The following is a 26329-nucleotide window of genomic DNA, read 5'->3' on the forward strand; positions in this document are numbered from 1 at the left end:
ATATCATTTTATTCATATCTATCATATATATCGTAATTTCTGGACTATAAAGGACACCCAAATATAAGCCGCACCCGCTGAATTTTACAAAGATTTTTATTTTGAACATACTGTTTAAACGCCGCACCTGTCTATAGGTGCCTACATTGAAACTAATAAACTTAGGCTTTAATGAAAGACAGTGTCTGTTACACGGCTTGTATCTAAACAGTAGCCTACCAAGAAAGTCATTGTTCACTGTCTTCCTCCTTCCTTTCACAACTATTTCTCTCGGGAGTTTATCTTTTGGCATCGTCGTGCGTTTAAAAATCACCATCGGTGAAGCTTTTCTCCCGATGCCGTGCAGCTCAGAACACAGGTGAAGTGTTTTTTCATGCCCGGTTGTTTTCAGCATGACGAATGATTCACATTTCCTGTAGACAGTCCGAGTGAGCGTCAGAGGAACATCATCCATATTTATGATGTGTTGCGGCCCGATTCAGTGGGAGCGCATCTGATTTAATATAAAGAGTTTCATTGGTTTACCTGAATCCGTTCGGCAATTTCATTGGTCAAATGTTATGGGGTTTAGTTTTTTGTCTTGAAGTTTGTGAAACCGGGAAAAACCCAGGAAAAATCCATAAATTAGCCGCTTCGTTGTTTAAGCCGCGGAGTTTAAAGCGTGGGAAAAATGTAGCGGCTTATAGTCCGGAAAATACGGTAATAGTCTTACCAACCTGTACATACGTAACTATTTAACACTGCTTCCAATGCACATCTGGTTGGATGCTAACTGTATTTTGTTGCCTTGTACCATAACACGTGCAATGAAAAAGTTGAATCGAATCTAATTCACTTATCAGAACTTGCTAGGTTCTGTCAACAAGCTAGTTCAATCTGGCAAGAGATTTTTTTTTACTCACTACACTGCTATCTATTGTTTCAAGCAGCTTGCACATACACAACGAGCTACATTCATCAAAACCGAATGCTCCCCCACAGCTGCAGTGTTTTCTTCTCCTTGTTTCAGCAGCGTAATGTTTCCTAGTGTATAATTGCAATAAATCTGTGCTTCAGGTACAAGGAACATGTTGCCTCATGCTGTCTTTAATTATAGTCTGATGCCGACTCGGCTCACATCCTGAAAGATCAGCTGTAAAACACGAAAATGCTTGTACATCAGGATCAGGCATGCTAAGTAGACCATCAAATGCGTTTTCGTTATACAGTCAGGTGAGTGCTGGAGCGCCGGAGCACATCCGGGGAGACGGGAATGATCTAGAAGGCTTCAGCTTGTTATTAGTGCTTTATTCTTCCAGCTGAACCTGGAACAGTGGAAGCAGATGTGCACAGGTGGATCTTCTCACCTTTTCTAACCCCTTCCTTTTAACTCAGCTGCTATTATTTTCTTCACCCTTCTCTTCTGGATCCTTGATGCAGCCAAATTAGTGCAGTACATCATAGAATTGATCTTGGTACGAGCCCCCTGAGAGTGATTAGGGAGTGAGCTTCATATAGGAACACTGCTGTATACATCATTAAGGGCATCGATTCCTGTTACGACACAGCATCCATTTATTTGAGATTCTATTTACGTGATCGTAAGGCTGTCGGAAAAACAAGATGTATACCTTGGGTTAGTTCTGCAGGTCATTTTATTGTTGGTAAAAGATCTAACCTTTCCTGACACAGGGAAACAGTCTGTACTCTGACCAGAATGAAGTTGTTAATGATCTTAATTTTTTTTCCAAAAAGAGTCAATAAACTATTAAATAAAATGTGTCCATAACAAACATCCCTCCTCTTTGTGTAAATCCCACCAGACTGAAGCAAATTGGAATCATTTCACACAAACCAACACTATTCAACTCGCCCTTATCGTTTCCCATGTTATGCTCTGTTTCAGGATTTTATCAGCTTGGGGGCAAAAGAATGACTCCAACTGATTATATACTTTAGAGATTAAACAGTGAGAGGGTGTTGACTGCCACCATTTTGCTACTTTACTCTCATTTCTAACTAGTTTCCTAGCAAATGAGTTAAATACGACTGTACGCTGTTTTGCCGTGTGAATTGCTAAGAAAATGATGTTACGCTACATTGCTTTTGCTCCCGAGGATGTTTGCCTGATTGTTTGCAATTACAATTAAAAATGATCAATGGTTGTTGATTGTCCTTAACGGAATTCGTACCCCCTGCATCAACGATGGCAGCAATACCAAAATAAACCACAGTTATAAAACATTTTGCCAAAATATCAATAACACTGTAAGAAGATTATCGATTCACACCTGTGACACCTGTACGATCAACAAATTACATGAAATGTCCCTTAAAATCTCCAGTTCTTTTAGTTTAGGGAGTGAGGAAATAGTGGTACAGTGGTTACGACTCTGGGTTACTGATGGAAGCTCAAGGGTTTAAGCTCCACTATTGACGAGCTTCTTCTCCTGGGCCCTTGAGCAAGGCCCTAACCCTCAGCGCTATGGGAGCTGTCAAATTGCACAATTGCCACTATTTGCAGATCTGTCTGTCTGTCTGTCTGTCTGTCTGTCTGTCTGTCTACAGTATCTGTCTGTCTGTCTGTCTGTCTGTCTGTCTGTCTGTCTGTCTGTCTGTCTACAGTATCTATCTGTCTGTCTGTCTGTCTGTCTGTCTGTCTGTCTGTCTGTCTACAGTATCTATCTATCTGTCTGTCTGTCTGTCTGTCTGTCTGTCTGTCTGTCTGTCTGTCTGTCTGTCTACAGTATCTGTCTGTCTGTCTACAGTATCTGTCTGTCTGTCTGTCTACAGTATCTGTCTGTCTGTCTACAGTATCTGTCTGTCTGTCTACAGTATCTATCTGTCTGTCTGTCTGTCTGTCTGTCTGTCTGTCTGTCTGTCTGTCTGTCTGTCTGTCTGTCTACAGTATATATCTGTCTGTCTGTCTACAGTGTCTGTTTGTCTGTCTACAGTATTTATCTATCTCTCTACAGAGTCTGTCTGTCTATCGATCTCTATTTATCCATCTAACAAACTTTCCATCTATCTATCCATCCATCGCTGTAATATGTGAAGAAAGAATTTCACTGTGTGTGTGTGTGTGTGTGTGTGTGTGTGTGTGTGTGTGTGTGTGTGTGTGTGTGTGTGTGTGTGTGTGTGTGTGTGTGTGTATACCAAAATAAACCACAGTTATAAAACATTTTGCCAAAATATCAATAACACTGTAAGAAGATTATCAATTCACACCTGTGACACCTGTACGATCAACAAATTACATGAAATGTCCCTTAAAATCTCCAGTTCTTTTAGTTTAGGGAGTGAGGAAATAGTGGTACAGTGGTTACGACTCTGGGTTACTGATGGAAGCTCAAGGGTTTAAGCTCCACTATTGACGAGCTTCTTCTCCTAGGCCCTTGAGCAAGGCCCTAACCCTCAGCGCTATGGGAGCTGTCAAATTGCACAATTGCCACTATTTGCAGATCTGTCTGTCTGTCTGTCTGTCTACAGTATCTGTCTGTCTGTCTGTCTGTCTGTCTGTCTGTCTGTCTGTCTGTCTGTCTACAGTATCTATCTGTCTGTCTGTCTGTCTGTCTGTCTGTCTGTCTGTCTGTCTGTCTGTCTGTCTACAGTATCTATCTGTCTGTCTGTCTGTCTGTCTGTCTACAGTATCTGTCTGTCTGTCTGTCTGTCTGTCTGTCTGTCTACAGTATATATCTGTCTGTCTGTCTACAGTGTCTGTTTGTCTGTCTACAGTATTTATCTATCGCTCTACAGAGTCTGTCTGTCTATCGATCTCTATTTATCCATCTAACAAACTTTTCATCTATCTATCCATCCATCGCTGTAATATGTGAAGAAAGAATTTCACTGTGTGTGTGTGTGTGTGTGTGTGAATGTGTGTGTGAATGTGTGTGTGTGTGTGTGTGTGAATGTGTGTGTGTGTGTGCGTGTGTGTGTGTGTGTGCGTGTGTGCGTGTGTGTGTGTGTGTGTGTGCGTGTGTGTGTGTGTGTGTGGCCTCCCTCCAATTTAACATATTTTATTGTACGGCCCTATTTTTTAATACAAGAAAACATTGTCCATTGTCATAAGCTCACAAACAAAACTTAATTAGATTTTTAAAAGAAGTTTAGCTGCAGTATTTGTATTTCTATCTAAGATTAATTAATAAGTACATTCAATATACAAGTTTAATATACATGGTGCAAACATTGGGTTGATTGTATAATTTGTTCCATCTGGCGTGAGACGTGTATCTACAGATTAAACCTGTAGCAAAGGCTGTTCCGTTAAATCGAAATTATTCAGATTTTTGTACCTTTTTCCCCTTAAAATTCAAGCCGAAACTACAGTTTTGGAAATGGGGTCTGATCATCATCATAGCCAGATGACATTCATATGGTGGTGGAATGGTGGAAGCCCTCATATAGCAATAAAGCTAAGCCTATAATTGTGAGCTAAATTTAATAAGACATTCTATAAAATAGGTTCAATGGATGGAAAGTTAAGCAAATTTAAGTTTATCGATAAAGGCAATGATAATTTTTTACACTGATATTGAGGGAGTGGTCTAGTGATCTACAGCAGTGAACTCCTGATCTAGGAGGAGATCTGAAGTCTGATTACTGCCTACTTATAGTTTACACTAAGTTTTGTTTTTTACTATTGTTTAAGATACTTATTGTTAAGTCTATTGTAATGCAAGCAAATCTTATGTTTGAAGAACATTTGAGAACACTTTAAATACTTTGCTTTTTTTAAACCTTTGTCATCACAGTAAAGTACAGCACAGCACCCTATCTCATTAAAGAAAATTATGGAAGTGTAATGACATAAATTCTCCTGTTATATGTGAAATTGCAGAGCTGATCACTAAATGGACTGCTTTCCTTCTCCTTTTTTTGATCTGATTGTGGTGCAAGCCTTCCCTAAAACTGCTCTGAAGTAATTCAGAGCCATCAGAGGTGAGCAGTTCGCTTTTACAACGATAATTTAGATGCCGCTTGTCCATTTTCTCCTCAGAGAAATAGGTTCTAGGACAAACCGAGCCTTGTTTTCTTGTTGTTTTTCTTTTTTTCTTTTTTCAAAAAGAACGGGGAGAAAAAACCCTACAATCACGAGACAGCAAAGCTGTAGAAAGTTCATTCCATTAGCGAGTGTGAATGTGTGAACAACACCCTGGGCTCCTTGGAGACTTGCTGCCAACCGCAACCCATACACACACACACACACACACACACACACACACACACACACACACACACACACACACACACACATCCTCACCTCCTCCTGCATGTCTCTCAGATGGATTCCTGGCCTTCTCATTTTACTTTTATGTCCTTTTTTTTTTTTTGTTCCCCACAAATCCAAAAAGGTGGTGAAGTGGGGGTGGGCATCGAGAAAGTGTCGTTGACTGTCGAAGCTCATCAGCCTTCACAAGAAATGATGAAACTTAAGCAAGTGTTGCTTTTAAAAGCACAGGAGCATGACCCATGCTCAGATCTTGCAAAGTTTTTGCCAAAGAAAGCCTTTTTTTTTTTTTTTAAATAAATAAACATTTTTTTTTTTTTTTTTAAGGGTTCATGAAGCGAAAATTTAAGTACTTTTTTACTGTGTGTAGGAGTATTTCATATTGCAATACCAAAATGAGTAAATAAGAAAAAACTTTAGGCCTTATATGAAGTTGAATATACTATATATATATGTTTTTTTTTTTTTTTTTTTTTTTTTACTAGGACATGAACTTGCCAACAATGTCCAATACTTTATTTCATTATCTCTAATGTTGTTTAATGTCTGCAGAACATATTAATTATTTCTATCTGTTACGACTCAGTCTAGGGATAAGTATAAGTACAGACACGGGGTGGCAGATGTAAGATGTGTGTGTATAGATAGATAGATAGATAGATAGATAGATAGATAGATAGATAGATAGATAGATAGATAGATAGATAGATAGATGGATGGACGGACGGACGGACGGACGGACGGACGGACGGACGGACGGACGGACGGACGGACGGACGGACGGACGGACGGACGGACAGACAGACAGACATAGATATACAGTGAGGAAAATAAGTATTTGAACACCCTGCTATTTTGCAAGTTCTCCCACTTAGAAATCATGGAGGGGTCTGAAATTGTCATCGTAGGTGCATGTCCACTGTGAGAGACATAATCTAAAAAAAAATCCAGAAATCACAATGTATGATTTTTAAACTATTTATTTGTATGATACAGCTGCAAATAAGTATTTGAACACCTGAGAAAGTCAATGTTAATATTTGGTACAGTAGCATTTGTTTGCAATTACAGAGGTCAAACGTTTCCTGTAGTTTTTCACCAGGTTTGCACACACTGCAGGAGGAATTTTGGCCCACTCCTCCACACAGATCTTCTCTAGATCAGTCAGGTTTCTGGCCTGTCGCTGAGAAACACGGAATTTAAGCTCCCTCCAAGGATTCTCTATTGGGTTTAGGTCTGGAGACTGGCTAGGCCACGGCAGAACCTTGATATGCTTTTTACAGAGCCACTCCTTGGTTATCCTGGCTGTGTGCTTCGGGTCATTGTCATGTTGGAAGATCCAGCCTCGACCCATCTTCAATGCTCTAACTGAGGGAAGGAGGTTGTTCCCCAAAATCTCGCAATACATGGCCCCGATCATCCTCTCCTTAATACAGTGCAGTCGCCCTGTCCCATGTGCAGAAAAACACCCCCAAAGCATGATGCTACCACCCTCATGCTTCACAGTAGGGATGGTGTTCTTGGGATGGTACTAATCATTCTTCTTCCTCCAAACACGTTTAGTTGAATTATGACCAAAAAGTTATATTTTGGTCTCATCTGACCACATGACTTTCTCCCATAACTCCTCTGGATCATCCAAATGGTCATTGGCAAACTTAAGATGTGCCTGGACATGTGCTGGTTTAAGCAGGGGAACCTTCCGTGCCATGCATGATTTCAAACTATGACATCTTAGTGTATTACCAACAGTAACCTTGGAAACGGTGGTCCAAGCTCTTTTCAGGTCATTGACCAGCTCCTCCCGTGTAGTTTTAGGCTGAATTCTCACCTTCCTTAGGATCATTGAGACCCCACGAGGTGAGATCTTGCATGGAGCCCCAGTCCGAGGGAGATTGACAGTCATGTTTAGCTTCTTCCATTTTCTTATGATTGCTCCAACAGTGCACCTTTTTTCACCAAGCTGCTTGGCAATTTCCCCGTAGCCCTTTCCAGCCTTGTGGAGGTGTACAATTTTGTCTTTAGTGTCTTTGGACAGCTCTTTGTTCTTGGCCATGTTAGTAGTTGGATTCTTACTGATTGTATGGGGTGGACAGGTGTCTTTATGCAGCTAACGACCTCAAACAGGTGCATCTAATTTAGGATAATAAATGTAGTGGAGGTGGACATTTTAAAGGCAGACTAACAGGTCTTTGAGGGTCAGAATTCTAGCTGATAGACAGGTGTTCAAATACTTATTTGCAGCTGTATCATACAAATAAATAGTTTAAAAATCATATATTGTGATTTCTGGATTTTTTTTTTTTAGATTATGTCTCTCACAGTGGACATGCACCTACGATGACAATTTCAGACCCCTCCATGATTTCTAAGTGGGAGAACTTGCAAAATAGCAGGGTGTTCAAATACTTATTTTCCTCACTGTAGATCTAAGGATATGTATATAGATATCACGTACACACACAAAAGCTACAATACAGTGGTTAATTGCAAGCGATAACAAAGGACAGGGCAAAGTCAAAACAATCACAAATACTAAAACAGAACCATGAAATACGATTTGGAGATCCTTCCTTCCAACCCGACTTCATACGCTCTTCTTCTCTTGGTGATGTCATCGAGGAGAGGTGAGCACAACCTCTCCACAACACGTAAGAATTTGCGGGTTGGAACAGCATCACTTCCATTGTGCTTCGCCGGCTTTATACCTGGTGCACACTGCGATTTTGGACGAAGTTTTTGGTTCACAAATTTTGAAACTCCTAGAAGATATAACATATATAGCTATAATCCTAGGCTAAAATCTTGTCATGTTTGGCGACATCCGAAAAAATTGGCTATTGCGATCATTTTTTCCTCCTATGAAATTCCAGCAGTAGATTTTGGACTCTTTTCTGCAGTGTGACTTCTCATACGATGACCGTCAAATCAAAAACCAATAGTAGCGATAAACCTAATGACGCAATTAGCGTGACAATTTCAAGCTACCTCGTGGAAAATGTAGAAACGAGAAACGTTTTGGGTTACAGTCAGAAAAGTAGTGATTGTATGACGTATTTTTATAATGAAGGCCGCATGAACTAAATTGAAGTTACATATTGTTTTTGTTTGCTGCTCGTGAGAGAACGCGGGTCTGAACTCGTCTTTGTGTTGCGAGCGTCAGTTTTTGACTCGTACAGCCAGGCATTATGACAACCGAGATCCTACAGTGTGACATGGGGATCATGTTTGTACAGTCTGACAAGCAACAATCGCAAAGTACTATTTAATATCTGAGCTTGGAGGTTTCTGTTTTTTATTTATTTTTATTTTTTTATGAAGACATTTTTTTTTTTTAATTAACAAAAGTTAGTCTTTTTCCTCTCTTTCCAATCCAGAGGAGCCGTGGTCTGGTATAACACTAGTGAACAATTCACAAGAAGCCGTTTATATTCTCTTCGAAACGGAAAAAAAAAACGTCTTTTTTTTTAAGAAGCTTTTCATTCATAATTTTTTTTCCACGCCGGGTCATGAATTAATTCCTCAGATCCGGTTCTTTCAACAGGTCACGACCGTATTGTGGCTGAGAGCCACGAGCGTAACCCAACACGGTTTGGGAAGAGCTGCGAGATGAGATTTGTGAGCCGTATCGCATTAAAACACGTGTTTGTCTCCCGTATGAGATAAAGCTTATCCGATTACAGGAGCCCAGACGCACTCGTACATCCAGCCATACCCGTGCCAAGGCAATCGGCAGCAGTTTCACACCTAACCTTAAGTCTCCCCAGAGCTTCGATCTGCCTGCATGAGCAAAGTAGCAGCGAGGCCAAGACTTCTCACGCTAGACTGTCACCTGAACTAGAAAGAGAGGATTCTTTGTGTCAAAAAAAAATCTCTGGCACTTATTTTGTAAAGTAATAGTCACCCTCTTTATAAGTCTTGCGGCTATGCTTTAAGACCCATCCACCTCGGGGGTTAGGTTTTACACCGCTTGCAGAAAAACGCTCACCTTTAGGTAATTTGCGTATATTTTTTTGCTGTCGTTTCGATTTTAAAGCAGTAGAGTTGCATATTTTGAGGAAACGAGATCCTGAATAAAAAAAGGGTTGCGTCAGTGTATCGGCATAAAAGTTAACGATGTGGTGCTTCGATTTAAAACATTGTGCATCAGATACAAGCTGGCATTTGTATCACAATGCATCATTTTTAACATACAGTGATAGTTCTGAATACGAATGACCCCGATTAGGTATAATTCAGAAACCAATCGAAATTTATAAAAATGGTCGTGTCGGTTTCAGAATCTCACAAGCTAAAATTCGAAGGGACGATGGTTCTTCCATTGCGCCGCCCACGCTCTCCCACACCTCTCAACCCTCAGAGCACTGTCTCAGCACTGTGGTTATCACAGTGTCTTTGTTACCTTAATTCATCGTTATCATAGTGCTTCTTGTGGATTACATTATAACAGTAATTATATGTTATTAAGTGTGGAAATAGTGACCCTTCAGTGCTGTTTTAAAAAGTCCCCAAAAGCAAGTTTTAATAGAAATTCTTTTTTTTATGAAAGTTGAAAAAAGGCAAAAGCAGTGAAACGGAGCAGAGTATTAAAAAAGAGAAAAATAAGTGATAACAGTGCTTCGGGTGACAGTCTGCCTGATATCATAGTGGAAGGAGATTCATCTCCTTCCAAACAATAATTCTCCCTCTCTCTCCTCCGAACGTCACCTCCATCATGCCGGCATTCACTCTTTTCAAAGGTAAAGTGCCCAGTAAAGATAATGTTTTCCTCTTTTAGATGTTATTAAATGCTAAATACTAAAAAATATTAAGATAAGATATACCTTTATTCGTGCCACAGTGTGGAAATTTCTCTGTTACAGCAGCAAAGAAAAAATAAATGCAAATATATAAAAGAATGGACACATGGTATAGTATACATTATATACACAACACAATGTAAGAATAAGAAAAAAGAGACCCCTAGTAATTAGTTATGCTAACAGACATATTGCACACAGGTAATATTGCACAATTTTATTTAGTAATTTCTGATATTGCACGTGTTGTTTAAGATACTTTGTTATTGTTATTATTGAATAGTTAGACAGTAATAGCAGTGTGTATTATGATGACTGGTTTACTGGGAACAGATCTGATTGTAAAGATTGTATTGGTGCATATTGGTTGTATTTTTATTTTAATATTAACATTTGGGGAATCATCCCACTTTACATTATTGCTTATGGGAAAATCAGTATAGTCTATGAATATTTCAGAATTGTGCGAATCGTGTTCCTGAACGAGTTAAATTCGTAAATTTGTAAAACAAATTTGTAAATTTGCATTTGTGAAAAACAAAAAATTATATGTAGCAAGATGAGTTTTAGGTTATGAATGATTGATATTTTATATAAGATCTTGGACATAATACCAAAAGAACAGTATGCACGGAGGTTTTTTTAGCGTGTCAATAGAAGATGAGACGCACTGTGTAAACCTCTGTTGCTAATGTACGAGTTTCACCTCCTGATGTTCAATTAACCAAGTGTTGTGATCTCCTGAGCTCCTTGTCGGCGTACTAACTGCAGTGGTGATAAACCGTTCGGCAGAACAAAGCCAGGGTGTAAGAACAGTAATGCTAGCGTACAACACCACGTGCGTTACATATATATAAATATAAGAAGAAGCGCTATACTTTTTATTAAAAAACTGACTAATGATTTGTGGCCAGAATTTTATATGTAAATTGATTTCTTCTTGCTACTGTTTGTTTCTCGCACGCATTCTCTCAGCAACACTGCTGCTACGTGAATATGACGCATCAACACTACGGAGACCGAGGCGTGACCTGAGAGTCAGATAGAGTACAGATTAACATGGCAGAGGTAGAGCTGTAACTTCCTGCAGACACAACAGGAAAAGAACGTCTGGTTTTATTAAAAAACAAACAATTATTTTGCACTACAAAGAGCCATTTGTTAGATTTCAGAAGGTACATAAGTAAACTGATGACGTCTGAACCAAAGAAATAAAAGTGGACTATCTGTAGTATATTGAATTGCATCGCATCATATTGCATTGAAAAGCATTGTATTGAATGAAATTGAAATCAAATCCCACTGCATCGTAATTAGGGTGCATCACATTGCATCGGTAGCCGCTTCATATGTAATTAATGTGTCTAATTAATGTCGTAATATTTATTGTGTCGTGTTGTTGGCTATGCATCGAGATGAAAATCACTATGGAGATGCACATCACTGAACAAAAAAATGGGAATGTTTCAGGTGGAACTTTTTCATCCTCTTTTGAATGTTTACAGGGTTGTATTAATTTATTGAGGTTAATTAGCACGTTTAAGGGGTAGGGCTAACTCACTGGTTGAGATGTTGCACTTCGGATCAGAAGGTTGTGAATTTAAATGCCAGCACCACTAAATTGCCACTGCTGGGCCCTTAACTCCTTAACCCTCAACTGCTCAGATGTTTGAATGAGCTAAGTCTCTCTGGATGAGGGGTGTCTGCCGAATGCCGTAAATGTTTTATACAAGGTGTGTATGTATATGTGTGTGCGAGCGTAACAAACATAAGAAACAGCTTGCATGGCTGTTCATTCCTGGACAGATATTCCTATTTTTTCGGAATAGTGACATGCTTTATTCTGCAGCTCTCTGTTGCTCGAGTGCTGTCGAAACCGCTCGCAGGTTTGACGGCTGAAAAATGGAAAGTCGGACAGGACGCCGGCGGGGGGGGTTTATTTTCTCTGAGCTTAGGTGTGTTTCCTTCCCTGGACTTGTGCTCCGTCAACACGTCGCGTCGTATCAGTCAGCTTTCCCGGAATGACAGCACATCTCTCAGGAAAGCATATTTGAAAGCCGAGAGCTACAGCAGCCTTTAGAGTGAGTGAGTGAGTGAGTGAGTGAGTGAGTGAGTGAGTGAGTGAGTGAGTGAGTGAGTGAGTGAGTGAGTGAGTGAGTGAGTGAGTGAGTGAGTGAGTGAGTGTGTGTGTGTGTGTGTGTGTGTGTGTGTGTGTGTGTGTGAGAGTGAGATGAACACTGAGATGTGAGTAGCATGAGGAATTTCAGCTTGGGCAGAGGGTTAATTGTGAGCAGGCAGGTCCAGACTGGCGTGTGGATCCCAGGCTCCGGATCTGTCAGGACCACACAGAGACCCTCAGAATCCAAGTCTGTGTCTTTACCTGAATACAAGTCAAAAACCATGAGCTCATAGTAGAGCAGGGGGGAAAAATAGAAAATATGCCTTGAGCGCTTTTGTTTTAGTAGCAAATATTCAACCTTGTAGAATCTCATACGTTGGAATCGCATTACTTTTTACACAGTAATGACGAGTGTACTGCAGCTTCATGCTATATTGCAGATGCATGTGTAAAACAGAGTGCCGGTGCACGTGTTAACATGTTATAGCGTGGAAGGTATGTCTCAGCTTCCCCCTGCTCATTTACACATTTATTTTCCCAGCTGCTTTAAGTTCTGCTTTCTAGTGTATTTTTTACAGGCCATTTATATTAATCATCACTTATGTATTCAAATGATTTATGAATGTTTTTTGACTTTCACTTTCAAATAACGTTCACTATGTACACTGTTGCCTATTTCTCTGTATTTTTTTTTTTATTAGGACATTTGGACAAATTTTCTAAACCCTGCAGGAATTATTTGAATATAAGAAATGGCCTGTGTTAATCCAGGAGCACAGAACAACATAGGATTCAGTATCTTTCCCAAATAAAAAGTTCATTTGGAAGAACGTTGTGCTTTATATCATCTTGGTGTAAACAGAACCACCTTTTATTCGACTTCTTTTAATAGATAGAAATCCTGTATTAGTCTTGTGCTTAATGTAGTTTTTTTATGTTAATACCTAGATGAAAATATAATCTGTTTTAGGATCAGTACTTAAAAAAGTAGACTTTTTCCATATGGACAGATGGACGTAATTTGTTGTATGGATAGATGGATAGATAGTTAGATGTATAGACGGACGGTTAGATGCATTGATGCATTGATGGATGGATGGATGGATGGATGGATGGATGGATGGATGGATGGATGGATGGATGGATGGATGGATGGATGGATGGATAGCCTCTGTCACATATACTTTACAGCAAAATGAAATTCGTTCTTCGCATATCCCAACTTGCTCAGAAGCTGGTGTCAGAGTGCAGTCTCGCCCATAATATGGTGCCCCTGGAGCACAGAGGGTAAGGGGCCCAAGAATGACAGCTTGGCAAAACCAGGGCTTAAACCCTTGACCTCCTGATCAGTAACCCAGCACCTAAACCACTGAGCTACCACTCTCATTAGATGGATGGATGGATGGATGAATGGATGGATGGATGGATGGATGGATAGTTAGTTTGATGGATGGATAGACTAATACTAGATGGATGGATGGATGGATGGATGGATGGATGGATGGATGGATGGATGGATGAATGGATGGATGGATAGTTAGTTTGATGGATGGATGGATGGATGGATGGATGGATGGATGGATGGATGGATGGATGGATAGTTAGTTTGATGGATGGATGGATGGATGGATGGATGGATGGATGGATGGATGGATGGATGGATGGATGGATGGATGGATGGATCGACTAATAATAGTTGGATGGATGGATGGATTGATGGATGGATGGATGGACTAATACTTTCTTGAATGAATGGGTGGATGGATGGATAGTTTGTTGAATGAATGAATTAATAGTTTGTTGGATGGATGGATGGATGGATGGATGGATGGATGGATGGATGGATGGATGGATGGATGGATGGATGGATGGAAGGACGGACGGACGGATTGTTTAACATGTACTATAAAACAAAACTAACTGATAAGCGAATTAAAATCTAATCATCAAAGAGAGCAGGTGTCAGGAAATGAGCAACTATTGCTTGAGTGTGTTACATTTAAACTCATAGCCTGCTGATTCTTGGTCTATCCATCAATCTAATCATATTCATTTCTCTTATCTGGAGTTTTGCACTGATGATCCAGTTCTGGTCTCAGCCACTAACTTTGTGTCTCACTGCTTTTACAGCACCAGTGTTTTATTTTGGAGACACCGAGTACCATGTGGACGAGAGCGACGGCTACGTTGAGGTTCGGGTTTGGAGAACAGGATCTGACCTGTCCAAGACTGCAACGGTTACAGTGCGCTCACGGAAAACGGACCCTGTTTCGGCTGAAGGTACTGGATTTTCATAAAAAAACATTTCTGGTTTGAGTCTTATAAGGTTCTGGTAATTTTTTTGCTCTGTGTCTCTGTTAGGAGCTAAAGTTTTCCACTTTTAAAACCTTGTGAAATGTGGGTAATGGTGATGTTTTGATGGAATGTGTCATCAGATGGGTGATTGGTACTATTTTGATCGGTCCTATCAACTTTATACAGTATAACTGGTAATATAGATTACCTCAAAATGGAAGAATTGCATGTGTTTAAATATATTCGATTATTAAAAATCAGTAATAAATGTTTCTAAAGTATAAAAAAAAGAATCTATTGCGTCCCTATTGGATGAACAATTACGATTCTTGAGGAATAATTTCTATCCTTCCCTACATCAGCGTTTTAAATTCAAACAAAAACTTTGATTCCATTGGTAAAGTGTAAGTTGCTTACAGTAAAATGAAAGATTAATGTAAAATAAAATACAAAAAATACAAAAAAATATATATTAAGTGAAATTAAATGTGTAGCAGCAGTGAAACAGATGGCAGAAAACTAATCCACAATGATGAGTATACAAGTTATTGCATATATATCTATTTTTGTACTGTAATTATTGCAGTATTAAACTGAAATTTAAAATAACATGCACAGGAATATATTCAATTGACTCTACATTAACCATACAGTCATTAACTGAATCACTATATACACCATACAGTCATTAGATGAAGTATAGGTTACAATTAAAGAAGAAATGAAGGGGGGGCGGGGTGTTTGGCTTGAAATGATGACTAGTGTTTAAATACGTATAACAGAATTTTATTTTTTATTTTTTATTTTTTTATAAACCTTCTGGGCAGGTTTAGAAGTTTCTTATTTTTCCATTTGTGGCCTTTTATCAGTATTTGTGTGTGTGTGTGTGTGTGTGTGTGTGTGTGTGTGTGTGTGTGTGTGTGTGTGTGTGTGTGTGTGTGTGTGTGTGTGTGTGTGTCTGCACGCCTGGGTTTAAACTATCTTCAGCCCACTTGTTCTCCCACAAGAGTAAATATTGCCTCTGCACTATCTGATCTAATGCCACACACACACACACACACACACACACACACACACACACACACACACACACACACTGCAGCCTTAGTGTACTCTTTAATCCCTCAGTTTCCTCCGTATGCCACTCACCGTACAGAGCACAAAAACTCTAACACTGAGCAAATGAATAACTTGGCCATACCTTCAAAGCTGCAATATCAGGTGCCAGGAAAGAAAAGGCAGAATAAAGAACACATTTCACAGTAGATATCATTTTTTCACTATATTTCCCCTCCTTTCAATTCATTGGTAAATTTTTAACTTCAGTCTGTTATCACTCGAACATGATAAGAAATGACAACTGCAAATTACACCCATGGTATAGGGAAAAAAACGTGTAATACCCACTGGCATGAATATTTAGTAAGGAAACACACGTGGCTGTCACCTGCACAGCATCTCGTCACGTAGGAATCAAACGCAAAGCCTCCTAGCATTTGGGTTAATTATCACAAAAACTCCCAGGGCTGTCAGTTTCCTTGAGTGTGAAGATTTTATTTATTTCATTTCTTTTCTATTTACAGTGTTTTAAAAATCAGACATATAGGGTGGTTTTGAGCATCTTTGATTTATTTTAAGAAGGTGGAATATTTATTAGAAACCCATATAATTTACTGTTTTCATGTATTAAAATTAATTCAATCATCCATCATCATGTATATATTTTACCCTCTGTACTACTATAATATTTGAATTTTTTTTTCTAAAATACAGTAATTTTCTATCGATCTGTCTGTCTGACAAACTGTCCATCCGTCTGTCTGTCTGTCTGACGAACTGTCCATCCATCCATCCGTCTGTCTGTCTGTCTGTCTGTCTGACAAACTGTCCATCCATCCATTTGTCCGTCTGTCTGTCTGGTCTGTCTGTCTAACAAACTATCTGTCTGTCTGTCTGACAAACCGCCTATCCATATATCTATGTCAGTCTGTCTGTCTAATAATCTATCTATCTATCTATCTATCTATCTATCTATCTATCTATCTGTCTATCTGTCTATCTGTCTATCTGTCTGTCTGTCTGTCTGTCTGTCTGTCTGTCTGACAAACTGTCCACCCATCCGTCTGTCTGTCTGTCTGTCTGACAAACTGTATGTCTGTTTGTCTAACAAACTGTCCATCCATTCATCTTTCTACCTGTCTGTCTAACAAACTGGCTGTCTGTCTGTCCGTCGACCTACTTGTCTGTCTGTCTGTCTGTCTGTCTGTCTGTCTGTCTGTCTGTCTGTCTGTCTGTCTGTCTGTCTGTCTGTCCATCCTTCTATCTCTGTTTATATGTCCATCTTTTCATATAACAAACTCTATTAAGCAAACTATTCATCTATCCATGAAAAAGTCGATTTAGTAAAGATAATCATAATAAAACAGATTATATATTAAGATTAAAATTTTTTTAAATAACCTACATAAAACATGACTGTACATGGTCCCTATCTTTGGAAAGTGAAATAAAAGGTGGTTCTGTTCACACCAGGGTGCTATGCAAAGTTCTTTCAAAGGAAATTGCTTTTTGGCACCATTAAGTAAATAAAAAATACTTCTCTTATATTTGCATTAGTTCTGACTGCTCCTGGATCGATTGTTTGAGTTCTTTTGGTTCATTAATCAATTACTGGAACTAACAATGCCAAGGAAAGTTTTTGAAGTAGTAGTAATAATAGTAGTAGTAGTTCTATTCATTTTCAGTGTTACATGAAACTTTTAATGAGTCATATGCAAATATTAGACATTTTACCCAAAAAGTATACGTGAACCTGAGCATTAAACAAAGATGCTGGTTGTTAGAATCATTTATCAGATTTATCTACTGGTAAATAAGTCACTAATAATCTGAGACTGAGAATTAAATGATGCTCATCCTGTAAAAAAATTAATAAAAATGCAAGCCAGCAGGAGTCATGCATATTCACTTTCAAAATTAACAAGAGTTTCTTCACAAGAGCAAAAGTGTGGAGATTTTCCCCTTATTTTGGTTATCTGATCATTTTGCTTATGGAATAACTGATGGAATAACTGCTTATATTCCACAATATCGTTATGTCTCCTGCAGCGGGGGAGGATTACGTAGGGATCAGTAAGAACCTAGACTTTGCTCCAGGCATCACCATGCAGACGATCCGCGTCACCATTCTGGATGACCTGGGCCAGCCGGTGCTTGAAGGGCCTGAGAAGTTCGAGCTGGTCCTCCGCATGCCTATGAACGGCATTCTGGGAGAACCGAGTAAATCCACAGTGTTCATCAACGACTCCGTGTCAGACTGTAAGTGTTCTCCGGGTAGACACAATTGAGAGATCTGTCTTTAAGACTCCGACACCAAACGAAAGCACTCCTGCTAATTAATGAGCGGAGAAAGCAATTAGCCGTAATTCAGTCTCAATATTCCATGTAAATTTATTCAAACAAAAATGCTGACGTATCTGTTTTGCGTGTGCAGTGCCCAAGGTGCAGTTCAGTGATGCCAAGTACACGGGTAATGAGAATGATGGACAGATCACGGCCATCATTTACCGCAGTGGAGATCTGAGATACAGGTCCAGTGTGCGCTGCTACAGCCGGCAGGGTTCCGCTCAGGTTATGATGGACTTCAATGAGAGACCCAACACGGACGCGTCAACCATCACCTTCTTACCAGGTCACTACACGTATCTCCTTGAGATAATGATTAACCAGCTTTTCAGTCAATTCACACACGCATATACAGTAGTTTTTTGTTTTTAAACGGGGACAGGTTTTTTTTTTTCTTCTTTTATTAAACCTTTTAATTTTTTATATCGTTATGTACAATTAGAATCCGGAAGTTTTAATTATAAAACTGAAACTTCCATTAATATCATAACTATTATACAAATGTCAGAACTGCATAAATCTACAGTCTGGGCTATTTTTTTTTAATTTTGTATAGTTGATATTATACATAGCGTAGTTCCTGGTTCACGGCAAACAGTTAGATCAGCAAATTAGGCAATGTGGATACCAAAAAAAGTGAAATCTTGTGAAATAGGCAGGACGTAGCTCTAAATATGTCATTAATACTAATCACTCCTGCTATTTTCTAATTGATCTCATTAATACTGCTCATTTCTGCATATTTGTACCTTTTTTTTTTTCCAAAAGATACCGTCTATATTATTTACAACTGAAACAAATCCGAGGGGGCCGTACCCTGATCCATGCCTGGATTTACTCCTCTCTGTTATTTAATAGCACCATTGTTTGGTTTATTCCTTTTGGTCAAGCTTAGGTGCTAATGTCTGCCCGATGTAATTCGGATCTCTCTCTTTTCTTTTTTCTTTTACATACTATAAATGCTGAGTGAATACAAAACACCTGGAAAAATCTTCTGGCTGTGTTAAATTTTTTGTTTAACATTGTTGACTAATTTATTGATAGTAATTTATTTAAAATTCTTCTGACTCTTATTTCTCTGACTGGCCACTTTTAGTTGTTTAGTGTCTGGGTATTTTTTTTATTTAATGTTTTTATTCTGTATATTATTTCATATTTGTGTGACTGAATTAGTGTCTTGGGGGAATTTTTAGGGGTTTTATCTCATTAAAATATACATGTGTAAGTAAAATTAATTAAATTAATAAAACTCCAAATAAAAGCTGTAATATGAGATGTTCATGTTCTGTTCAGAATCACTTAAATAATTAGTTGATTTTTTTTATCAATAATAATGATTGTAATCAATATTGATTTTGATCTTAGATTTTGATCCCATGTTTTCCCAGCATGAAGCCCTGTATTCTCATTCTAGTCTACTAATCTAGTCTAGTCTTTTCTTTCTTTCTTTCTTTCTTTCTTTCTTTCTTTCTTTCTTTCTTTCTTTCTTTCTTCGACTTTCTTTTTCCCATTTTTTTTATTTTTCTCCCTTTTTGTTTTCCCATTTCTTTCTTTCTTTCTTTCTTTCTTTCTTTCTTTCTTTCTTTCTTTCTTTCTTTCTTTCTTTCTTTCTTTCTTTCTTTCTTTCTTTCTTTCTTTCTTTCTTTCTTTCATAAATTCTTTCTTTCTTTCTTTCTTTCTTTCTTTCTTTCTTTCTTTCTTTCTTTCTTTCTTTCTTTCTTTCTTTCATAAATTCTTTCTTTCCTTTTTTCTTTCTTTCTTTCTTTCTTTCTTTCTTTCTTTCTTTCTTTCTTTCTTTCTTTCTTTCTTTCTTTCTTTCTTTCTTTCTTTCTTTCTTTCTTTCTTTCTTTCTTTCTTTCTTTCTTTCTTTCTTTCTTTCTTTGCTGTTTTCCCAATTTGCTGTTATACAAATATTTACTCTTCTGTTAACATGTCCCACAACATTTTGGAGTGTGGTCAGGAGATTTGTGTTGTGTTGTCTATTTTTCTTTTGTTCTTTCTTTTCCAATTTTCCTTTTTTTTTACCCATTTTCTTCTTTCTTTCACCCCCCCTCAATTTTCCTTCTTTCCCCTTTCTTTCTTTTTTTCTTTCTTTCTTTCTTTCTTTCTTTTTCTTTCTTTCTTTTTTTCTTTCTTTCTTTCTTCTTTTTCTCCCATTTCTTATTTTTTCCCCTTTTATTACTTCTCCATCCTACTCTTTCTTTTTCCTTTTTTTCTTTTTTAATTGATCTTTCTTCCAATTCTTTTATTTTCCCCCTCTGGTTTCATTAATACATTTTATTATTTTTCTTTCCCTTTTTCTCTTTTATTTTTTTCTCCATTTTCCCTTTTCTTTCTTTCTTTCTTTCTTTCTTTCTTTCTTTCTTTCTTTCTTTCTTTCTTTCTTTCTTTCTTTCTTTCTTTCTTTCATAAATTCTTTCTTTCCTTTTTTCCTTCTTTCTTTCTTTCTTTCTTTCTTTCTTTCTTTCTTTCTTTCTTTCTTTCTTTCTTTCTTTCTTTCTTTCTTTCTTTCTTTCTTCGACTTTTTGTCTGTTATTTGTGTGTAGGGGAAGTGGGGAAGCCTTGTACTCTCATTCTATTCAACTAGTCTTTCTCCTCTTTCTTTCTTTCTTTCTTTCTTTCTTTCTTTCTTTCTTTCTTTCTTTCTTTGACTTTTTGTCTGTTATTTGTGTGTGGGGGAAGTGGGGAAGCCTTGTACTCTCATTCTATTCAACTAGTCTTTCTTTCTTTCTGTCTTTGACTTTCTGTCTGTGTGTTATTTGTGTGTAGGGGAAGTGCAGAAGCCTTGTACTCTCATTCTAGTCAACGACATGGAGCACGAAGAGGTGGAGGAGCTCCGACTGCTCCTCGGGAGCCCTAAAAGCGACTCTCCGTTCGGGGCGTCTATAGGAGTTCAAAATGAGGCGCTCATCAAGATTAAGGACGATGCTGACAGTAAGCAAAGATCTCTTAACCAAAACATGGTGCTTGAAATGCGTGCTTTTAAAAAAACATATGTAGTGGTTAAACACCTGGCTGCTGGACGTATAGTGATACTACGACTACTAATAATAATTAAAAGGTATTTTGTGTATGTTGTGGTGTTGATAAGATACTGTAGGATGTATGGTATCATATATACATAAGTCTACTGAAAACATAGGGTTATTTTTATATTCCAGATCTACCAAGATACCCTTTGTAGAGTGATCCAAGTCCTAACCTCATCTGTTTATCCACTGCATGTTCCTATATTATGTTTAACCTCAAGGCATGGTGATATAAGGATGTAGGGTTCTCAGCATTTTTTTTTAGGATTTAGATCATGTTTCTGACTCATTTATTTGACAGGCAACTTTTAGCCGTTGTTCAGTGTCTGGGCATTTTTTATTATTTAGTAGCTTATTAAATATTTGTGTTGTCCGACTGGCCAAATTAGTTTCTTTCCACTGCACATCAGCAGTTGGTTTGGTTTTGAAATTCACTTACGGCTTCATAGTTTTCTCCTCCCTATAGACTTGTATGTGAGGTTCTTGAGCATTTACAGTATGATTGGCAATTTCAGCGGATAAGAGAAATAGTGCTACCCAGTTTTAATTAATAGGTTCCTGAAGGCTGAAGGTTCCACCCTGTCAATTAAATTGCACTGAAAAACTAATCAAGAAAAGGATTTCAAATCTGGTATTTAGTATAAGGCATGCTGTTTATCAAACGCTTTCTAATTGAAATCCCCGCGGGTATCTGGCGTTACCTCAGACGTTTTTATTAGTATTGGACTTCTTGATTAATACCAGTCTGTCGTCTTCCCTTAGGCATGGACAATTTGGCTCTTTTGCTCCTTTTTGTTTAGTTTTGAACTGATAAGTGTGGACACTAAGACTTTCCATTATTAATAGATCAATAGAGTAAATAAATGTGGTCTGTGCTAATTGATATGCTAATGATTTTGTGTGTCTGATCACACTGCGCTGGAAAAAATCCGATATATTCGTGACATATTAATGACGGCTTGAGCGTTATTATAGCGCAGCTCGAGTCCTAATCTCTCTAGTATGGATTTTGTCTTAACTTTGCAGCTTTCAGTCTCAAAGAGAAAAGACGGTGTGAGGAAAAAAAAAAAGTCTTTCATGCAGCTGTACATTCACTAATAATTAATGGTTTATCATCACTATGCGGATTTCTATCGTCCTCGCTTTCGAACGTTTACCGTGTCAGCGATCAACTCGAGTGCAGCAATTGAGTTCTGACAGTTTTAATTATCAAGTACAGCTCTGTGAACTCACCCAGACTCCCCTTCACCTCGGTTAGCTTTCCAGAAGTTTCTACTTTCAGACACACTCTGAAAGAGCTCGTAGGTATGAACTCTGTTGTTTGCTGACGATATTAAAGAGCCGGTTGAAGGCGAACAGAGCGCGAGCCTGTGGGTGAATGTGAGCTGCGGTTTAGCTGAAAACGCTTTTCGAATCCCAATGTTGGATTTCATCTAAGCTCTATTACTAGCATCCTATAAAGCTATAAAACTTCTGATGATATATTTTATGTATTATTCCTTATTGTTTTGAAATTTTGGATTTTCCTCAGAAGTTATTGATCGATTCTGCATTGACAATAGGTTGAGTTCCAGCTCAAATTTAAGCGCTAATTCACCATGTAAACTCTACATCGTACACAAATTATAAAGATATTTTTTTAAAAGTGGGGAAAAAAGGGGAGTGTTATTTTATTAAAGGAGTCTCCAGTGTAAAGCAATGCATTCCATCTTTTAAATTTGTATATGAAATATTCAACGTAAAAAAACACACCGGGGCTACACAGAGCAAGAAGAGATCCTTCATCTCTTTCAGCATCGAATCGTGTTGGATTTTGGCCTTAAGGACTTTCGAGAAGCTGCGGCGTACGTGAGATATTCGATAAGTCTAAGCTTAATCAGGTAGTGTTCGAAATGAGCATTTGACATGCAAATCCTATCTACTCTTATCTTCACAGAGGCCATCATTAAGTTCGGGGTTACTAAGATCAGCGTGAGCGAACCCAGCGAGCCCGGGCACGTTTCGGTGGTGAGGGTGCCAGTGGTGCGACTGGGAGACACCTCCAAAGTGTCGGTGGTACGAGTGCACACTAAAGACGGCTCGGCGACATCCGGAGAGGATTATCACCCGGTATCTCAGGGTGAGAGAACGCCAACACGCATACACGCAGCTCATGGATTATACATGAAGGTTCAAGTGCATTTTAAGCTTTTACAGTTTGAACCTGAAGCTGGAGACACACACACTTTGAGAAAAAGACGTCTGAGAAGAAAGTGAAGTGTTTTTTATTGATAAATGATGTCAGGATGAAAGTTGTTTTTTTTTTCTATACTTCTTGTGCTGGTATTTCACGTGACATTTACGTGAGCCACTGTAGTCAGGGAGAAATTCTGTAACTGAACTGATCAGTGTGTATGGAAAAAAGCGTTTCTGTTTTTTAAGCTGATCTGCAGTTATTGTAATTACATGCAAGAGCACATGTACCTATTTTTTTTTATTATTATTATTTATTTATTTTTATAAGAGGTCAGTCTTTGTCTCGTCTGTCTCTTTTTCATTTTTCTTTCAGGGTCCTCTCTTTCTGTGTCTGTCTTTTTGACCCTCCATATGTCTATTTGGTGTTACTTCCTCTTATTAAATTTTTTTCTTCCCTTTCAATCTTTTTTCTTTCATTCCCCATTATCCTCTTTATTTCTTTTCCCCCTTTTTCCTCTTTTTCTTTGCTCTTTCCTTTTTTTTTTGTTTTTTTGTTTGTTCTTTATTGTTTTCCCTTTTTGTTCTCTCTTCTGTTTTCTTTCTTTTCACCTTTCCTTTCCTCTTTCTTTCTTTCTTTGTTCTTTCTTTCTTTCTTTCTTTCTTTCTTTCTTTCTTTCTTTCTTTCTTTCTTTCTTTCTTTCTTTCTTTCTTTCTCTTCTTTCTGTCTTTCGGTTCTTCTTTCTTCCTTTCTTTCTCTCTGTTCTTTTTTCCTTTTCTTTCTGACTGTTTTTTTTCCTTTTCTTTCTTTCTTTCTTTTTTTCTTTCTTTCTTTCTTTCTTTCTTTCTTTCTTTCTTTCTTTCTTTCTTTCTTTCTTTCTGCTCTTTTTTCCTTCTTTCTTACTTTCTTTCTTTCTTTCTTTCTTTCTTTCTTTCTTTCTTTCTTTCTTTCTTTCTCTCTTTTTTCTCTCTTTCACACACACAGTCATCAGTTTGACATGACTAAAAATATTTGTCTGATTGGGCAGTAAAAATCTAATAAATATAAGGGATACATTTTTATATATTAAATATTATATTTATTAAATAATAATAATAAAAAAATGGGTATTGTATAAGGAAGTCATGTGTAGCAGAGAAGTATGTGAGGGTGGTGCAGGACATGTATGACAACAGTGTGACAGCAGTGAAGTGTGCAGTAGCAACGACAGACTGGTTCAAGGTGGACGTTGGACTGCATCAAGGATCGGCTTTAAGCCCTTTCCTGGAGGTCAGACAGGAGTCTTCATGGACTAGGATGTTTGCAGATGATATTATGATTTGTGGTTAGAGTAGTGAGCAGGTTGAGAAGAGCCTGGAGAGGTGGAGGTACACACTGGAGAGAAGGGGAATGTAGGTCAGTAGGAGTAAGACAGAGTGCATGTGTGTGAATGAGAGGGAGGGCAGTGGAGTGGTGCAGTTGCTGGGAGATGAGGTGGAGAATTCGAAGGAGTTCAGGTACCTGGGGTCAACAGTGCAAAGTAATGGAGAGTGTGTTAGAGAAGTAAAGAAAAGAGTGCAGGCAGGGTGGAGTGGGTGGAGAAGAGTGATAGCAGGAGTGATTTGTAATAGAAGAGTATCTGTGAGAGTGAAAGGGAAAGTTTATAGGACTGTGGTGAGACCTGCGATGTTGTATGGATTAGAGACAGTGGCATTGAGTAAAAGACAGGAGGCGGAGCTGGAGGTAGCAGAGCTGAAGATGTTGAGGTTTTCGTTGGGAGTGATGAGGATGGACAGGATTAGAAATGAGTTTATAAGAGAGACAGTGCATGTAGGACTTTTTGGAGACAAGGTGAGAGAGGCGAGATTGAGATGGTTTGGACATGTGCAGAGAATAGGACATCGTTAGAAGAATGCTGAGGATGGAACCACCAGGGAGGAGGAAAAGAGGAAGGCTATGGATGTGGTGAGGAAGACATGCAGGTAATTGGGTTGAAAGAGGCAGATGTAGAGGGGTATGGCGGCCCCACTGTGGCGACCCCTAATGGGAAAAACCGAAAGAAGAATAAAATAAACAAGAAATTGTGCAATTAAGAACAATATACTTATATAAAACATGCGGCGAGGATGTTAGGATGTGTTTGTCAGGACATGTGCTGTGAGTATGCAGTCTTTATCTGCTCCTAGTAGGATGGGGTGTTTTTCACTGTTAGATGGGTTGTAGTGTGTGTGTGTGTGTGTGTGTGTGTGTGTGTGTGTGTGTGTGTGTGTGTGTGTGTGTGTGTGTGTGTGTGTGTGCGTGTGTGCCGTATACTCTGTAAGGAGGTGCGGTTCTGTCAGGTGTGGGTTTTTTATTTTTGTTACAGTGGAGACACACCCTTTCTTCCTGAGGGAGGCATGTTTTCGTCTGTCTGCCTGTTTCTATCTCTTTCGCTCTGTCTGTCTACCCCGCCTTTCTTCCACTTTTCATTTTTATCCCTACAGGTGTGATGAATGAAGTGACGGCATGAAAAAAAAAAGCGGTAATGACAAAAATAATATTTGAAGGTAAATTGGAAGAGAAGTGTGTATTGTTTCAGAATAGAAGTGAGAATTAAAAGAAAAGGGTTTTTTTTCTTGTTCTTCACCTGTAACACTGGGGCTTTGAGGGACATTTAAAGGTTCTAAAAGGTGCAGTTATATTTAAGTCCCAATTTGCTGTTATACAAATATTTACTCTTCTGTTAACATGTCCCACAACATTTTGGAGTGTGGTCAGGAGATTTGTGTTGTGTTGTCTATTTTTCTTTTGTTCTTTCTTTTCCAATTTTCCTTTTTTTTTTTACCCATTTTCTTCTTTCTTTCACCCCCCCTCAATTTTCCTTCTTTCCCCTTTCTTTCTTTTTTTCTTTCTTTCTTTCTTTCTTTCTTTCTTTCTTTTTCTTTCTTTCTTTTTTTCTTTCTTTCTTTCTTCTTTTTCTCCCATTTCTTATTTTTTCCCCTTTTATTACTTCTCCATCCTACTCTTTCTTTTTCCTTTTTTCTTTTTTAATTTATCTTTCTTCCAATTCTTTTATTTTCCCCCTCTGGTTTCATTAATACATTTTATTATTTTTCTTTCCCTTTTTCTCTTTTATTTTTTTCTCCATTTTCCCTTTTCTTTCTTTCTTTCTTTCTTTCTTTCTTTCTTTCTTTCTTTCTTTCTTTCTTTCTTTCTTTCTTTCTTTCTTTCTTTCTTTCTTTCTTTCTTTCTTTTTTTCTTCCATTTCTTTCTTTCTTTGACTTAAGTGACAGCATGAGAAAGTAATAAAGGGGTAATAACATAATATTTACAGGTAAA

At 38.2% G+C, this 26329-nt stretch overlaps 1 protein-coding gene across 1 annotated transcript in view; it reads left to right on the top strand.

The window, feature by feature from the left end:
- The window catches only part of frem2b (FRAS1 related extracellular matrix 2b), a 138743-nt gene that overhangs the window by 90394 nt on the left and 22020 nt on the right, over positions 1–26329 (top strand). The window contains exons 7-11 of the mRNA XM_083547710.1: positions 14261–14410; positions 17534–17743; positions 17919–18116; positions 20600–20764; positions 22796–22978. Coding sequence (XP_083403836.1) covers positions 14261–14410; positions 17534–17743; positions 17919–18116; positions 20600–20764; positions 22796–22978 — 906 coding nt within the window. The remainder of the gene's footprint in view (positions 1–14260; positions 14411–17533; positions 17744–17918; positions 18117–20599; positions 20765–22795; positions 22979–26329) is intronic.

Source organism: Silurus aristotelis, assembly GCF_946808225.1.
Source record: "Silurus aristotelis genome assembly, chromosome: 8".
Lineage (NCBI taxonomy): Eukaryota > Metazoa > Chordata > Actinopteri > Siluriformes > Siluridae > Silurus > Silurus aristotelis.